The 16,288-nt window shown below is 47.9% G+C and overlaps 1 protein-coding gene across 1 annotated transcript; it reads right to left on the reverse strand.

Moving 5' to 3' along the window:
• Positions 1-1,110: 1,110 nt before the first annotated feature.
• Positions 1,111-16,076, reverse strand: LOC135916995 (uncharacterized). Its single transcript, XM_065450442.1, has 5 exons — positions 15,827-16,076; positions 12,990-13,204; positions 10,962-11,139; positions 8,498-8,638; positions 1,111-1,524 (listed from the first exon to the last, which is right to left on the reverse strand). Exons 1-5 carry the CDS (start codon positions 16,059-16,061, stop codon positions 1,265-1,267), a joined length of 1,029 nt encoding a protein of 342 aa, XP_065306514.1. The 5' UTR covers positions 16,062-16,076; the 3' UTR covers positions 1,111-1,264.
• Between the last annotated feature and the right edge of the window lie 212 nt (positions 16,077-16,288).

The following is a 16,288-nucleotide window of genomic DNA, read 5'->3' on the forward strand; positions in this document are numbered from 1 at the left end:
GTAACCGACAGAGAAAGACTAGAAAAAGTACAGCTCAGGACAGCAAGATACGTACTTGATGTGCACTAGCTTTTGTTGCACTAAACTGCGTGTCATACATATGACACGCAGTTTAGTGCAACAAAAGCTAAGGCAATGCCGGAATGGGAATCTCTAGAGCACCGAAGAGCGATTTTACGACTGAAGCTGTTACACAGCTTACATATAATTCTAATACTCGTGTTCCCCGTGACGTATACATTTATTAACCTGACTACACATCGTCACACCGAGATAATGAACCCAAGAAACGAGAATACAAATGTAATACATCAGTCTTTAGCAGCATAATTTTTTTTTCCAAGAGCCGTACGTCAATGGAATCGCCTGCCTGCCTTCCCCACTCGTAAGAATTTCTAGCAGCAAGAAGCTTTTTTTCTTTATTAAAAGCTATAGTGCCTTTTGACCACTAAAGATTCATACATATCGTCAGATATGTGTAACACCACGGTGACCTACCGAAGATTTGAATCAAACAATGCGTAGCCTATTGTTGGGCTTTTCCGTTTAATGGTCTTTACATTCTTTTGTGCATTGGTACTGTAATCATTACCTTTCTTGTACTGCGTTTTGTTATCGCATCTACAGCATCGATGTGCTTTCTTCTGGTGTATAAAATCACATACCTTTTTTAATGAAACATCGAATAGTCTTTTGTTGTGCTTTTACCTTTGTTGTCCTTAACATTTTTTCTTATGTACTGGCTCCCTAATCATTACCTTCGTATGCGTTTCATTATCTTTATATAATCACCTTTGTACTGTTTTTTTTTTATTCCGCCTTCCATTCGCATGAATGTATATTACCTGCAACTTACAGGCTTCCTTTTACTCCTGTAGAGGTGTATCTTTCCTGGGCTTATGTTTCCTGGACTTCCGATCGCCTTGGAACCGTCACGCCCACGTGCGCATCGTGTATATAGTATGTCAACGTGTATCAAACCGTTCGCTTAACCAAATGCGTTCGCCAGCACCTCGACGCCAACCCATCGCGACTGTAGCCCACCGTATAACATCCGTAGCATTCCCTGAGCCAAGAGTGCCTAAACAGCGAAATTGCTAACCACGCAAGGAAAAAAAAAAGCTAATCAACTTTAATTTCCGTCGAACCACTCGGCGTATGATGTATAGTAAGGACGTTCTCGCAATTTTGACGCGCGCTGCAACCTTGGGCCTCTCGGACGTGGTCCGCCGGGCCCTGCGCGCTCGCCCGAACCCGAGTGCCCTCACGCCTGCACCTCGATCTCGGCGTTGCGCAAGAGCGCGGCTTGGTCGCCCTCCGGCAACGGCGTGGGCGAGGTGTCGCCGCTGCCGCTGTCGCCGCTGTCCGTGCTGGTGTCGCCGCTGGTGCTGCTGGTCGAGCTCGTGCCGAAGGACACGCGCGCCATGCATATGTCGAGCAGGATGACGTAGACGACGATCCCGGAGAACACCACCAGGATGGTGCAGAACACGATGGGGCCCCAGATGTCCTCCGGACCCACGTCTGCGAGTCAGATGACGAACAAAGCTTTGTTTGTGGCGCCTGGAGTGGTGGTGCAAAACGCGTAGTCATCGGGCTCGGCGACGTCACCGTCGCGTCATGTGGTTATGGTGATGATAAGGCTGGGTTAGTTCGAGTTTAGTTATAGCGATGACGCCACTTTCCTTCGAGGGGGTTAAGAAAGTCCTTAATTATTAGAAGACTTATTAGATTTTTGTACTATCCCTATTGAAAAATTTGTATGAGAAATTGAACGAGATGTATGCATGTCGCACAGATTTGACGAGAAATTGAACGAGATGTATGCATGTCGCAGAGATTTGACAAGAAATGAACGATATGAAATGCATATTGAACGAACTCGCACAGAAAACGGGCGAGATCTGTATGATGTGCTACGCAGTCTTTTACGAAGTGCACGAGATTTATGCGATGTGCGATATGAATGCATAGAGCTTCTATGACATGTGTGCGATGAGTTGTGTAGACCTGACGAGATTATGTATGACGTGTGTGAGGTGGCGTGCGATGTGTACGCACTGTAGTCGTATGAGCAACTTCATCTTTGAAGATGACTATGAATTGCATAAAAAGTGTGTGCACTTAAGTCGTAGTGCATACAAAAGCTCATTAATGACAGTCAGATTTATGAGTTGTTCGTAGTAAATGCAAGAGCGTGATCAATGTGCTCTATGATCACATTGAATCATTCTGACACATATATATAATTAGCATAGTTTATAGTGACGCCATATGGCGTCACTATAAACTATGCTAATTAGGTTCTAGCGCAGCTTACACGAATCCTGCGTTAGTAAGTCTTGTCAGAGTAGGGGAGACGCAGTACAACACGACCGCGTTTGCAAGGACTCGCTTCAGCCCTACGTCTTAAGCTCGCATTCTATATCACCAAGCATTTCGTGAGATATATATACATATATATAATCCGCGGTAGTTCAGAGCCAACTCCACATTCGCGTGGAACGAGTCCGACGACTGTTGCACGTGGCCTGCATGTGCTACCTCTCCTCGCAAGTCTAAGTATTCACTCGCTCTTCACGATGCCTGCACCGCGCAAAACGATTGGAGAACTGCATAAGTAGTCGTGTCGTGCTGTCGGTAAACGGAGAAAACTGTGCCACCTTCTACACTGCTTCAGGACCTGCTGCACCTTACTGTTCGCTTAAGCAGGCCAGCCTGGCGGAATCTGCATGTTAACGCGGGAATCACTTCAGGATCCAGGATAGATAGCTCAGGAATTCGCGATCGAACTGGACCTTTGGGCAGGTCGAGGTCGCAGAAACACAGAGTGTAGAAACGAGACAACAGAGACTGTGCCGCCACGATGTGACTGCAGGCACAGCCGGCTCCACACCCGATTGCAGCGTTACCACTCCACACACGCATTGCGCTAGACGACCGGTACGCTCAGTCCTTGCCAACGAGCGAACTGCGCGACTCGCCGTATCATTTACATGAGTAGATACGATTGACTATTAGCCCGACAAGGACGATTTGACCCCTTCTTTTTCTTCTTCGTGCTAACCTCCTGTGCCACGGGCTTGAAGAAGAGCGACACCGGTGTGCCCGGCTACACACACAAACCGTCTAGTGGAAGGTGCATGGCTGCGCGAACGTGCTCAGTGCAAGTTAGAATGTGGCAGCGGTGCAGCGCCAGGGGGGAACTCGAGTTATCGATACGCACGCTCAAAGCAGTTCAACGATTCTTTCGTTTTGACAAACGACAACTTGACTCCTGTGAAAGTTGCATTAAATAATAACGAGTAAAAACGAAGAGGGCGTATCGGAGAAGCAGTGAGGCACGTACGCTTTTCATGCTCCAGAAGTGAAGGAGCTCGAGATGTGACAGGCCGATATGGTTCCGAGTTTCGTTTTATATTCATACGTAAGTATACTCTGCGGCGGATTCCGGTTTTGGCGTATTCAAATTCCTGTCTCTGCCTCTGACTTGACGCGATAATATTGCGTTCGCGCTCTATGCCTTCGACCTATCATCACGTGCCAAGTGGCCGGCTATTAACCGCACCCGTGGCAGGCTGCCACCGATGCCTTCTCGACGTCGCCAAGCCGACCTTGGGAACCCTCGCCTGCGCTTGCCCCTCTTAGCTGCTGAGCAGGGTGACATTTCAATTCGTTTTCGTTTATTTAACATTCCTAGTTTATTACGTCCGGGAAACAAGAAACAAGATTGGAGGGAAGGGGTAATATGGCATTGCTCCACGGGCAACTAGGTCTTTGACCCCATACCTTCAGTACATTGTTTGAAACGAAAACTTAAAGCATGCATGTGCATGTAGAAAACAGCACGAAGCTTCTCGGTTGAGCGACAAACGAAAACACAGCAAACTATTCAACAAACCACTTTGCATTCCCCATCGAAAAAAACCATATCCCCCAGATCCAGTAACCTCAAATGTACATATAGCGATCCAGTATAAGAACCCGTATGTTATATAAGGTGTGATGATTTTTTAAGCTCTAAGAATTTTTTTTTAAATCGCCCGTCCGTTGCAGATAACATAATTCTAGTCCTTTAGCTGGATTGTTCAGAGAGGAGGACATTACTTGCACGAGAAATCGAAACACATACTCGACTAAATAACAAACTTTACTGATGAACTGCTTAATTATTTATATTACGGCACATATGGCAGTTAACAAATTTTAGCCGGTGAGTTCGCAAGGTGCATTGGAATTCAGCGCAAGGCGCATTGGAATTAGCACTTGGAATTCATTTCCAGAACGGCACCAGTTTGGAGATATGCGCCATCAAACGCGCTGTAACAATGCACTGTTGTCTACTTGCTCTTTTAACAAAACGCTTCTTTCATGCATTGAAGCACGAAAAAGACTGAAACGCCCATGTATTTCGGCCCACACTTTGGGAAAGAATATCTCGAAACAGGTGTCATTCTGGAAATTCATTCCAAGTGGATACACCCGGCAAATTCATCGGTTACAATTCGTAAATCGTATTATGTGACGTAATGTAATTAAGTAAGAAGTTAGTGCATTTCTGTTAAATAGTTGAATACGTGTTTCGATTTCTCGTGCTAGTAATGTACATCTCTTTGAGTAATCCAGCTCAAGGACAATAATCATGCTGTCTGCCACAGGCGCTTTTTAAAAATTAAATAAAACTTTAAAAAGAGCACCCTGTAATATAATATATAATAATATAATATATATTATATATATTATTTTAGGACACATCATTTTTCGATGTCATGTTTGATAATTGTCGGTTTTCAATTAACAGCTCACGATTAAGCAAGGATAACTTTCTAGTGTGTGTTGAGCATCGCTGTTTTAAAGGTGTTGTGGACACCCCTATCTAAAAGATGAGAGGCTGGTGCATATCAACTTCCTTGAGCACGAATCGAATAGCAAGCACCAAATATGGAATCGAATAGTGAAACAGAGACGCATATATTTACAGCAGGAATAGTTATGGTCGGTGTAATTAGGTACCGCGCCTGTGCTGGCTCGTGCAAAAAAGACAGCCATCAAGGAAAAATGATCAGCTTTAAACACAAGGTCGCTATTGTAATTTGAAAACCCGCACGACTAACTTCTCAACATTTTTAGAGCCTGGTAGCAAAGAAAAGAATGGATAGCTGCTGAATGAATAGCGTTCCAAGAACACTATGTGGTTACCTAAAATAGGTCTGAAGTTGTGGAAAAAAAGAAGAAAAAAAGAAGTCGAGGAAGCTGCCTAATGACTTGTGTGCTGTAGACACATGTATATGGGCCCATTACATGTAAAACATCGCTGGTTGCTGCGTAAAAGATATACCTGCGACATGACTAGACTGTAAGAAAGACTGAATGACAGACAAGCAAAAATCACAGATTTACATAGGCTTCCGTTGCGAAACACTAAATAAAGCTCGCATGATCAATTTTGTTTCTGAATTGCTTCTGAAAGCTTTTGTCGTTGTTTCTCTTCTAATGATGTGTGATACTTCGCTTCGTGTGTATTCGTAGCGCTCATTTCATCAAGTATGCATAACCAACTAACCCACATCAAGCTTCTACTACTTCGTTTAGCAGACGCAGAACGGTAACTACACTTTAACAGTTGGTGGTTGCGAAGTACCCGGTCAGCTTTTAATATTCGGAAATACCGAGTAGTTCACTTTCGAGTACAAATACTTAATGTGCGATATGGTTGGTATTCAACACTTCCAATACCCCCCCCCCCGACTAAAAACCCATATGTCGCATGTGCATTGATACCGCATGAACATATGAGATACCATATGAAAGACCGTATGTTCCCACATATCATTTTGGGCACGTCCCTTATGATTATATGAACATATGGGGATATGGGGAACTGTATGTTTCCACATATCATTCCGGGCATATCCCGTATATGAGACATATGCTTCAAAAAATATGTAAACATACGGACTTTTTATATGGGATGCATCCATACGTCCATATAGAACATAGCGGTTTTTACACGGGAGTATTGGATGTGGTGCTTATGACTGCTTTTCGATAGAGGCGTCCACGACACTCTAAAACAGCGATGCTCAACACACAACAGTAAGTCATCACTGCCTAATTGTGTGCCACAAGTTGAAAATCACTTATGCACAAGACACAACAAAATCTTACTACAACAAAAAGAATTGCTGGGTCCTTTAGCAGAAAAAAAAACTATATTCAATTACAGAGCCGACACAGACTGAATCATTGCATTATAAATACACTTGATTTTAGTTTAACCCTGAAATTTCCAGAGTTCCACATTAAGAAAGAATAAAATACAACGTGTTCACCTTTATTCACTGAGAATATACTTGTACATAAAACAATGAAATATTACTTGAGCTATAATTTAATTAGTTAGGGAATAATTAATCAGCGAATGTCTGGCTGAACTATCAACAACTTAAATCTTGCTCCAGCTTATCAAAGATGCTATTACAGGCTATTCGTTAAAATGCCCGCGCTTCAATCAAAATTTTTAGATATCGAGGTCAGCTTTAACATATATGTTACGTTGGGCACAACCAAGCTAAAAGCTGTGGATTTGATGTAATGAGACCAGCACCGGGGTTGCTTAGTCGCTATGGTATATTGGGTTGCCAAGAACCAAGTCGCTTTGTCAAACCCAGGCCGCGGAGGCCGGATTTCAATGGGAGCGAAACGCGAAAACACCCGTGTACTTAGATTTAGGTGCACGTTATGGAATCCGAGGTGGTATAAATTATTCCCGAGACCCTTACCACGGCGTGCCTCATAATCAGATCGTGGTTCTGGCACGTAAGACCCCGTGATTAATATAACGAGAATTTCCCTTTGTATTTAGCCCAATTATTTTAGAAATTCTGCCTTTAATTAATCTACTTACAAAACTTTCACTCCCCGGGGGTCATTTTCGTTGCTCAGATGTCTGACAGTTCTAATTTCCCCGCAAATCCCCGGGGGACATTCTATTTGCTCAGATGTCTGACAGTTTTAATTTCTCCGCAAAACTCCTGGAAAGTTTTGCATAGTGAAGCCAGTCTACTGCGACTACTCAACTACTACGCTGGTTGCCACTTGGCACGCCCTGTAGCGCTAAATGTCCGTGCGTATACGCTTAAGATGCCGCTGAACGCATACATCTTACTGGCGCCAAGACATGTATCTTCCGATTTGGGCACCCGTGGCGGGACGGATTAAGGGGACGAAATGCAGACGGTGTCTGGACAGCGGGGTGACGCGACCCTGAAAGCAGGACGCATGCCGTCCAAGTCCGGAGGTCTGGGTCTGCTTACATTAGGTTAATGAGCAGCGGGTGCCACAGCCCGCGCCGCTACGCGTGTACAATGGCTAGGAAGAACGGCGCGGCCTGGAGGAGACAGTCGCGGTGCCAGTTCACCGTATACCGAATTCCACAGCGCCGAGTGACGCGCGATGGTACCAGCACCGAGAGAATCGACAAGCCACTCGGCTTCATTCAACCAACAAGCTGTCTTGGTGAAGTAGATTGTTAAGTGTATAGAACATTTAGCTACCCGCGTAACTATATACCCCGTGCGATCGTCTGGGCATTAAAATGAACACTGCTTTTCAATCATTTTTAGAAGCAAACTCGGAAGCGATTATACGTAAACTATTCATCCCTGATATAAAGTAGGACGCATGCGGAACTGTACGGAAGCGGTTACAGCAAATCTCTGTCGCTAGCTCAGTTCGTGAAAATTGGCAGTTTGAGCGAGACAGCTGTGTCGTCGGGGACGACGAAAAGCACCCATCAAGTGCAGGTCCGGATACCACGAGCTGGCCCGAAAATACGGGATGCAAAGCGCCAACACGCCAACGTGTACCACACAACGTTGCGCATTTATTTCTATGTTTAAACAAAAAAGAGCGTTGCTTTTTTTACGACAAGAAATATGAGGGAAGTGAAGGTTACTTTCTAGACTGTGCATGGAGGTGCTGCCTTCCGCATCCAAGGTATGAGACCGGGCTAGTTGGTTCCACATCTAACCGTGGTGTTTAACACCAGCACAAAAAAGAAGTGAGTTTCTCACGCTTGTAACATGCCTTTCGGTACGAAGAACCGGCTTGAAAAGCTGCGATGTCCTTGGCAGTTTTCGGGTCTGAGAAAGATACGAAAGGGAATGTACCCATTTATACCGCTGTTCGCTAGGTGACACTATCGATACCTCAAAATTCTGGAAGGTCTCAGGATTCTAGCTAAATGAACACGCCTTGAGGACTAACCGACTTCAATATAGCAATTTCAATATGCGCCGTGAAGTAATCAATTAAAGGTTATTCACTCGGAGTTCTTTTTTTTTCATTATATTATTCCTCACTGTAACACGTCGTGAAAGTATCGCCCATCCCTTCGTGTTTTCTAGTTGAAAAGGCGAAAGTGAGCTGCAACTGCCCTACGCGATTCTTTTGTCTAACCGATTAGCAACATGAAGGGATGCATATATATACTGACGGCAGTGCTCGCTGCTCAGGTGCCTGGGCTCATCGCTGTCGTCGCCGCAGTTGTTGATGCCGTTGCAGGTCAGCCGGCGCGGGATGCACACGTCTCCACCCGTGGCACAGCGGAACATCTCTTCCGAGTCGCACAGATTGCCTGCGTCAACCGCGTACACCGTTCACACGCAACAAGGGCAGGCTGCGCGGCCGCTCTTTTGAGCTAGATGCGCGCGCTGTCACGCGTCTTGCGCACACGAGGCTATATAGGTGGCGCCACCTACAGCACACCAACAACAAGCGGAAGAACAACAAGCATCTCTCCGTGCCAAAAACGGTAACCAACGCGCGTCGAACTACTCACTCGCCCTGCTTTCTGTCTTCTCCGTTATCGTTTATAACGGAGAAGACAGGTTTTGCCGACCCTGCTGCAACACTGGACTAGAGTTATTGCATAGGCTCCTTTTAGGGGTGCTCCCTAAAGGGAACCTTATGCGATAACTCTACACTCGACCTATGTGAGGGACATCCTGTATAGTGAAGAGTTCCAAATTGCTGTTCTTTATAACGTGCAGGCAAATCTAGATGCGCGAGCATCTTTTGCGTTCTGCCCTCATCGAAATGAAGGCGTCGCAGTCGGGAATCGAACCTGTAACCTCGTGCTCGGCAGCCGAACGCCGTATAGCTACCGGGACCACCGTGGTGGGTGTACCTTATCGTATACCTACATAGGCTGTACGCTGCACTAATAATGCGCCACCTGTAAAGCTTAGAGCAAACCTCTGTCAATAGTTGCGTGCCACCACTGCGGGTCCAGCCGGCTGCACAAGTAGCGTGTGCGTAGCCGCAAGGTTCGCGATTATCAAAGCCGCAGTGAGCACCCACGAACCTATAATTCGTGAATAAGTGTATTCCCGAGGCGGAAAAGTCGATGATGTGCAGCCGCCACGTCTCTCGTGCCCGTCTAGCTGTGGAACAATGGTCCGAGACAGAGAGCGGTCACGGGTATCCCTGCTGCACCAACAAGATCACGCAGTGGTCTGAGACAGTTCGCTGGACGCCTTTCCTATGTGCTTAAAGAGGCCGGTTCTTCGATGAACTTGCCACAAAAATTAAAATTAAATTTTGAGCTGTAAAATTGGGTTACCAGGACGCCACAGTGGAGGACTCCGGGTTAATTTTGACCTGCTAGGGTTCTTTAATGTCCCCCTAAATTACAATGCACGCACGATTTTTCTGCATCCCTGCCCCGCAGGAGCGCAACCGCGGTGGCCGCGAACCGAAACTACGGCCTCGGGCCCGGCAGCGGCACGCCATAACACAACAAATCGAAACCTATTTCGTCAAAAAGACGGCCCACTTCATCAATGATGTAGCAGCGGCTTCAAAGGGACGCAGCGCTAAACGGAAACATCATATAGAGCAGCTTTTACTGCTAAGATGTCCTTTCAAAGATCCATTTCGATTTATTATGCGGAAAATCGTTGATTATCAACATGGAAAATTAATGCAAGACTTCCCTCTCTGTATTTCTCCCCCCAGTGGTGAAGCCGGTAACGTCATCGAAACGTAATTAGGTTCAGGTATTTTACCGTACCGTATAAGCCGTTTTACTGCAAGAAAAGTTACCCAAAGTTTAGACTCTCTGCTTACATTCGAACGTAACGCATGCAATCATTCTTTATGGATAGAGCATTTACAATTTCGTCGCCGCGTGGCATGCACTATTACAGATCCAGGTTCCCGCACATGCATCATAAATGCTCCGTGTGTTCGCCAGACTGCAACTGTCCTATTTGCGCGCACACTCGCCTCACCAAAAATTCAACAAATTCGGTACAAAAGGGGGATTCCGTGTCGTGTGCGAATTTCGCATCGCGGCTTCACGGCAATTCTCGTCGCATTGCCGCGAACACGCGCCGCTCTCCAACAGGGAGCAGCAACGAACACGCTGAACGAAAACCGATTCTAGAGCTCCGCTGCGTGCCGATAATTGTGCACAAGTTGCTTCAGTAAATCCAAGTGTCGTCACGCGCAGTTATTTACGCGCCTTATGCAAGCGGACTTGTGTTCTTTATTTTCTTTCGTGCATGTCTTTGTAATTTCTCTTTTCTTAAACCTTTTTTTCCCTATAATTCTAATCACTGGGTGCCCGATGAGTTAGACTCGGTCAACGGGCCAGACTAATCAAGTCGCCCAGCGATTGCGAACTGAGTCGGCCACCACGTAGAAAGACTCGCTCAGTCCGACGTGCCAACATAAGTGCCATATTAGAACTTGGCCCGACGTGGGCCCGCGGCCTGACTCGTTTTATTAATTTTGTTGTTGTTGTTGTTGTTGTTGTTGTTGTTGTTGTTGTTGTTGTTGTTGTTGTTGTTGTTGTTGTTGTTGTTGTTGTTGTTGTTGTTGTTGTTGTTGTTGTTGTTGTTTTCGCATTCCCGCAACCGCGTTGTACGGCAAGCGCGTGTGGTGCGCGCACTCGCCGTGAAAGTGGGTGGTGAACGCGATGTTGAGTCCCCTGTAGACGCGATCGAACGGCGGCGTCACGCTGAGGCGCACGTGCACGACCCCGCGCGCCAGGGCGTGCATCACGTCGCCCTGCTTCGCCCAGCACCGGGGACCGTCGAAGATCAGGGGACGGCCGCCCGGTCCTTCCTCCAGCTGCGAGTGTGCCCCCAACCCGAAGGAGTTAGCGCGCAAGCGCGGGATGCAGGCAAGTGTTACATATTTAGACACCGCCGAACATCGTCATTTATAGACAAATGGTTGCGCAGGATGAAGACGAAGTGCATGGCCAACGGGCCAGCGAGTGAACGAGGGAAGCCTCAGTCATGGTAGCCAAGGGGACGGCTTCGTCAGGGAACATTCTGACAAAGAAAAAAGTCCCCTTGTAGAAACGTCGGTTCCAGGCTGAGGCTTCCTTCGTTCGGATACTGCTGTTTCATTCGTCTATATAGCTGACTTCAAAGGGGTAGCGTCTTTTCTGATCGGCTAGTGTAACCCGATCGGCTCGTAGAAAGCGGCATGAGCTATATATTCAAAGACGTGGCACGATTATACGGTGCGCCCCAGCTAGCTTGCGATACGTACTCGCATTCGGCTGTTGCACTAATTAATGCTGCGGCGCTTAGAGAGACGGCTACGAATAGTTCTACCACCCTATGTTGTACGCTCCATGCTATCGTCCGCAGACATATACGTGTTGAATTGCGATGAAGTGTTGTGCAACATGGGGACAAGGAACGTCAGACCAGTGATGCACGCGCACCGATGAGGGAGGAGGAGGGGCGCTGTAACCATTTCCCCTTTCTCCTGTAGGTCCAAGCGCATCCTTTACTTCAAATACGTCTTCTCGACGGCCTCCCGATGTAGGCGCTTATGACATCATCTAGCACCATACCAGGACGGGCCACGTGAGCGAAGCGGGCGCACACTGTACGTTCTCGGTCCTGCCCCTATACAACCCGGGGCCACGTGATCGCCAACAGTACCAAATCTTATATAACTAAGCCGTTCGATAAATTTAATTCATGCATTCGAATGCTGCACTCTGCCTCTGTTCGATATTTTATTTCCTTCTTCATTTTGTTTTGCTTTTGCTTACACTACTTTTCAGCAAAAAACACGCGTCCCCTTCCGCTCCTCCTCTTCTTAGTATTATTTTTTTTTTTCGACAAATGGTGGGAACCCTATTTGCAGTACACTGATTCCGAGGCGGAACGGTGGGTGTTTCACTATGAGAAAGCCTGACACCATGCACCAACCGACCGTTTAGCTCGATCTCGTCCGTTATAATAAAGTAGTATAGTGTACCACACGCGAACTTCTACAAGTGGGCTTTTTCTTAAACAAGACAAACGAAACCAAGATGTTCCGTCTCGCGCATAAACACATACCTGAATGCACTCAAAGTCTCGCTTCTGTACAACGCGAAAGAACGGGGATGTGACACACGTTACCAGAGCGTCTTCGTGGTTTACTTGGTACACGAGCCACTGGTCATACACTAAACATTCCAACTCATTTTGTGTTTATGAAGGATGCTTGGTCTGTCCCATCGCTAACATTCTAATTCTTGTGGGATATATATGGCCTAGTCTTTGACGATAATTTTTTTCTGCGTCCTTTTGGTAGCAAGTAAGAATGATGGTAGCTGCGACAGAAGGTACAAAAACTGCATCGAAAAAATTTTAACAGCTATTGACACGTGAAATTCTCGTGTCATATAGTTTCGTGCTCAGCAGCTGGTCAAAATAAGTTTTCAAATGCGGCATCTCTCATTGCTGGCGCACCTTGAGCTCGCTGTCGTATCGTTTCTATAGCCTCAAGAGTGACGGTGTTAGCCACGGGACAAACCAACACCCTAAACGGTGTAAAATAAAAGGTAGGGTGATGCACGTGTATTGGGTGAGAGTTGTGGCGATGACCACGCGTGGAATTTCTCGTAAAGGCGCACGTACGGCAGGTTGCTCGAGCGCGAGTGCACCCCCTCTTCACCAAAGCCCACGCACCGCGACGTGATCCAGGCAGGTGCCGTTGGGATCGCGGCGCAGGTCGAGCAGCCGGACGACCACGATGAGCGCGCCGCTGTCGCTGGCCACGGCGAAGCTGCAGTTGTGCGCTGTCTCGAGCGGGTACCGCAGGCCCACCACGGCCGACGGCAGCTCGCCGCGATGGAGCCACAGCACGCTCGAACCGTTCGGCCAGCACACGTCGCCGAACAGGTCTGCGGTCGCTCGGCCGCGGTGCGGGTATAGTTAGATCCCGACCCACACGGAGTACGTTTTTGGACTATACATGCAGTCCGGCCCGCACACTGGCGGCAGTGCACATGAGCGCCTTCGCGAATTCAGAATATATTCATAGTTTAAATGTGCTGATCTTAAGGGGAGAGAAAAAAATTCGCCGACGATTACGATACTTCCTAATGCGAAATTGGAGCGCAGCTCTATACGCGTTTTCGTTTCGCGATATATTGGCTGGCATGCATGGACAATCTGTCTCGTGCGGCACGTTGTAAACGGAGCGAAAGGTATAGTGCAAGTGCCTCGCTAACCGGGAGATAGCGAGTGGCAGCGCATGGGTGACGCGCGGGCGTGATTCACAGCAGCCGCCGCAGACAGACTTCCGCTCATGCAGCGCTTTGTTTCCATACAGAGGACGCGCGCTAGTCTGGCGCCACCTCGTAGCAGTCGTCGCCGCAAAGCACGTCTTGCGCGGCACCACGCTTTCGGCGTGTACAGACCTCCTACTCCGCTTTCCACCTCCTTTTTCCGCTGCACCCTTCTCCTTCGCTTTCCTCCTCATGCTCTCTTTGCTATCGCCGTCTTTCATCTTCCGCTGCGCTCCGCGTTCGCTTTCGTCCTTCGCTTACGTGTTCGTTCGCTCGGTTGAGAGGGACAACGCCAACGTTCGCCGCAAGAACGGGCGCCTAAAAGCTGCGCTCTAGAAACTGCGGAGAAAAAGGAAAGGCAACCCCAAGTTGTGTCAGCCAGCCCGCAATAGCTGTTCAAGGGAAATGGGTATCGTATTTAAATTACGCCATTATGCGACAGTCGCGCTACTCGCTGTTTCTTCTTTCACCTCCTCACCACCAGAGGCGCTATAGACAAGGAGGAAGGGGTGACCACACCATGCAGGTGTCTCCTCCCACTGCCCTAACCCCCCCTCCCCCCCTTGAGAAAAATTTCTACACCATTACTCGCCGCTGGTTTGCTACAGAAGAGCGAGTCCATGGGGCACTTCCAGCGAATGAGATCGCGCCCTCATAAAACGTGACCCACGCTCACGCTCGCACGAGAGTGTACTCATGGGCGTCTGTATGGGCACGGAGGAAGCAAAGGCATCAGTTTTCCGTGGCTATGGGCGTGACAGCTATTTAGGTTCTTCGGCCTTTCAGTTTCGATTTCCTATAGGTGAAGTTGGTGAAATGGGATAGGGAAAAGTTACGTAGAGCGCGCTGCGCCTATAAGGAAGTTGGACATTTCCCGATAAACCGCAATCATTCACACTCAAATTTCGCTCAGACATGACGTTCGGAAATGCGTATTATGTTGCAACTGTGTGTTCTCTTGCCATTAAAGTGGAGTGAGCTCAATTGCAACATCATGGTAGCGCCATCTGCGGCGACCACTCCAACTCTAAAACGTGCTTTCTTCACTCTGCCCATACGTGCATTTCGGTCATAGTCTCCGAGTTGGGCACAGATTCTATCGTCGGAATTTATCCGACGATAGAATGAGGAGAGGATAGCGCCGTAGGGAGGAGAAGTTTGACATCAAGGCAGAGCCTAGTGGACAAAATGTAGGTAACCGGGGCACGGGGAAAGCCGCCATTGTCTCCGGACTTCACTGGTTGGTCGGAGAGGCGATTACGTCACGCCAGATGTCTTAGCGGGCCGTCGAAGCGGCGGCCCAACATAGTGCTGAGATGAATGTTGCAGAAAAAGAACTGAAGTTGGAAAACCAACACGCTGTTTGTTGTCAACAGCAGACCGCCATGACCACCGAGCAACGAGAATAAATGTTGCGACGACGACTTCAAGAGATACTTCGGCGGATTCAGAAAGCTATATTCGCTTATTTGACTATAATCCTCGGTGGTTTCTGCATATTTTCTTTCCATTTTTGGTGGCTAATTGTTCACCAAACAGTTAAGCGATACCCGCAAAATTTGTGTGCACATATTTTAGAGCACAGCTCTTAGGCGCCCGTTCCTGCGGCGAGCGTGGGCGGATCTCGTAACCGAGCGAACTAGCACAGCGAAGGACGAAAGTGTGACCGTGGAGCGAAGCGGGATTGAAAGGCAGAGATAGCGGAGAGAGCGCTAGGAAGAAAGCGGTGGAGGAGGATGCAGTGAAACCATGAGGCGGAAAGCGGAGGAGGGTATGGCGAGAGCGTGAGAAGAAAAGCGTAATGCCTCACAAGACGGGATCTGCGGTGACGATGACTACGAGATGGCGCCAGAGTGGCGCGCGTCAGACATATGGAAACAAAGCGCTGCATGAGCGGAGGTCTGTCCGCGACGGCTGCTGTGAATCGTGCCCACGCTTCACCCACACGCTGCCTCTCGCGACCTCCTGATTAACGAGGCAGTCGCGCCACACTTCGATCCGTTTGCAACGTGCCGCACGACAGATGAGCTACGCTCAAATTTAGCATTAAAGAGCATCGTAACTTTCGCTGATTTTTTTCTTTGTGCGCTTACTATCTTTGCTAGTAACTTATTGAGACAACGAATATGCCTAACAAAGTGACGTTGAAATTTTTCAGTATGATACGCTTAAATTTCGTGCCTAGTGCTGCAAAATACCTTGAAGCGCTGCTGCATTGACGGTGTGCATGCTTACGCGTGTTCTGCCAGCCGCGAGTCTCCTGCAGCAGGAGGCACACCAGCGGGAGGAGCAGGATGCGCTTCGCCATTTCGAAGTGGGAGCCGAGTTCGTTCTCTCTGCAGGCGACGAGGCTGTCGAAACGCTCTTCGACGACGCGGAACGAGCACAGGGCAATGTTGGGCAGAGAAAATTCTCTCAACCACCGAGCGCCAGATTTTGTTTCCTTCTTCTTCGTCTGCAGGATAGGCATACAGGCAGGTGCACAATTTAGGCTTGCAAGATGCACGATGCCGATGTTGCTGTTGCGGCCTCACGATGGTGCGAGAATGGTTTTCTTTTTGTCCTTTTCTGGAAATTTTACATTTTAGCATAAAATACGTTGGGTTCGATTCCGCTAAGCACCAAATAAATTTGAAATAACTTTTTTGTCATTAAAGAGGGGCACGTAACCATATGTGGCCCATAACCAGTCATACA

The sequence above is a fragment of the Dermacentor albipictus genome, chromosome 1 (assembly GCF_038994185.2).
Source record: "Dermacentor albipictus isolate Rhodes 1998 colony chromosome 1, USDA_Dalb.pri_finalv2, whole genome shotgun sequence".
In the NCBI taxonomy this organism is placed as follows: Eukaryota; Metazoa; Arthropoda; class Arachnida; order Ixodida; family Ixodidae; genus Dermacentor; species Dermacentor albipictus.

Excerpts from the sequence above, each read along its gene's own strand:
- LOC135916995 (XM_065450442.1), bottom strand. The coding sequence starts at position 16,061 with ATGCCTATCCTGCAGACGAAGAAGAAGGAAACAAAATCTGGCGCTCGG. Across the intron at positions 13,205-15,826 it reads TCGCGGCTGGCAGAACACGC|ACCTGTTCGGCGACGTGTGC; the intron begins GTAAGCATGCAC and ends GAGCGACCGCAG. Across the intron at positions 1,525-8,497 it reads CCTGAGCAGCGAGCACTGCC|ACGTGGGTCCGGAGGACATC; the intron begins GTCAGTATATAT and ends TCTGACTCGCAG.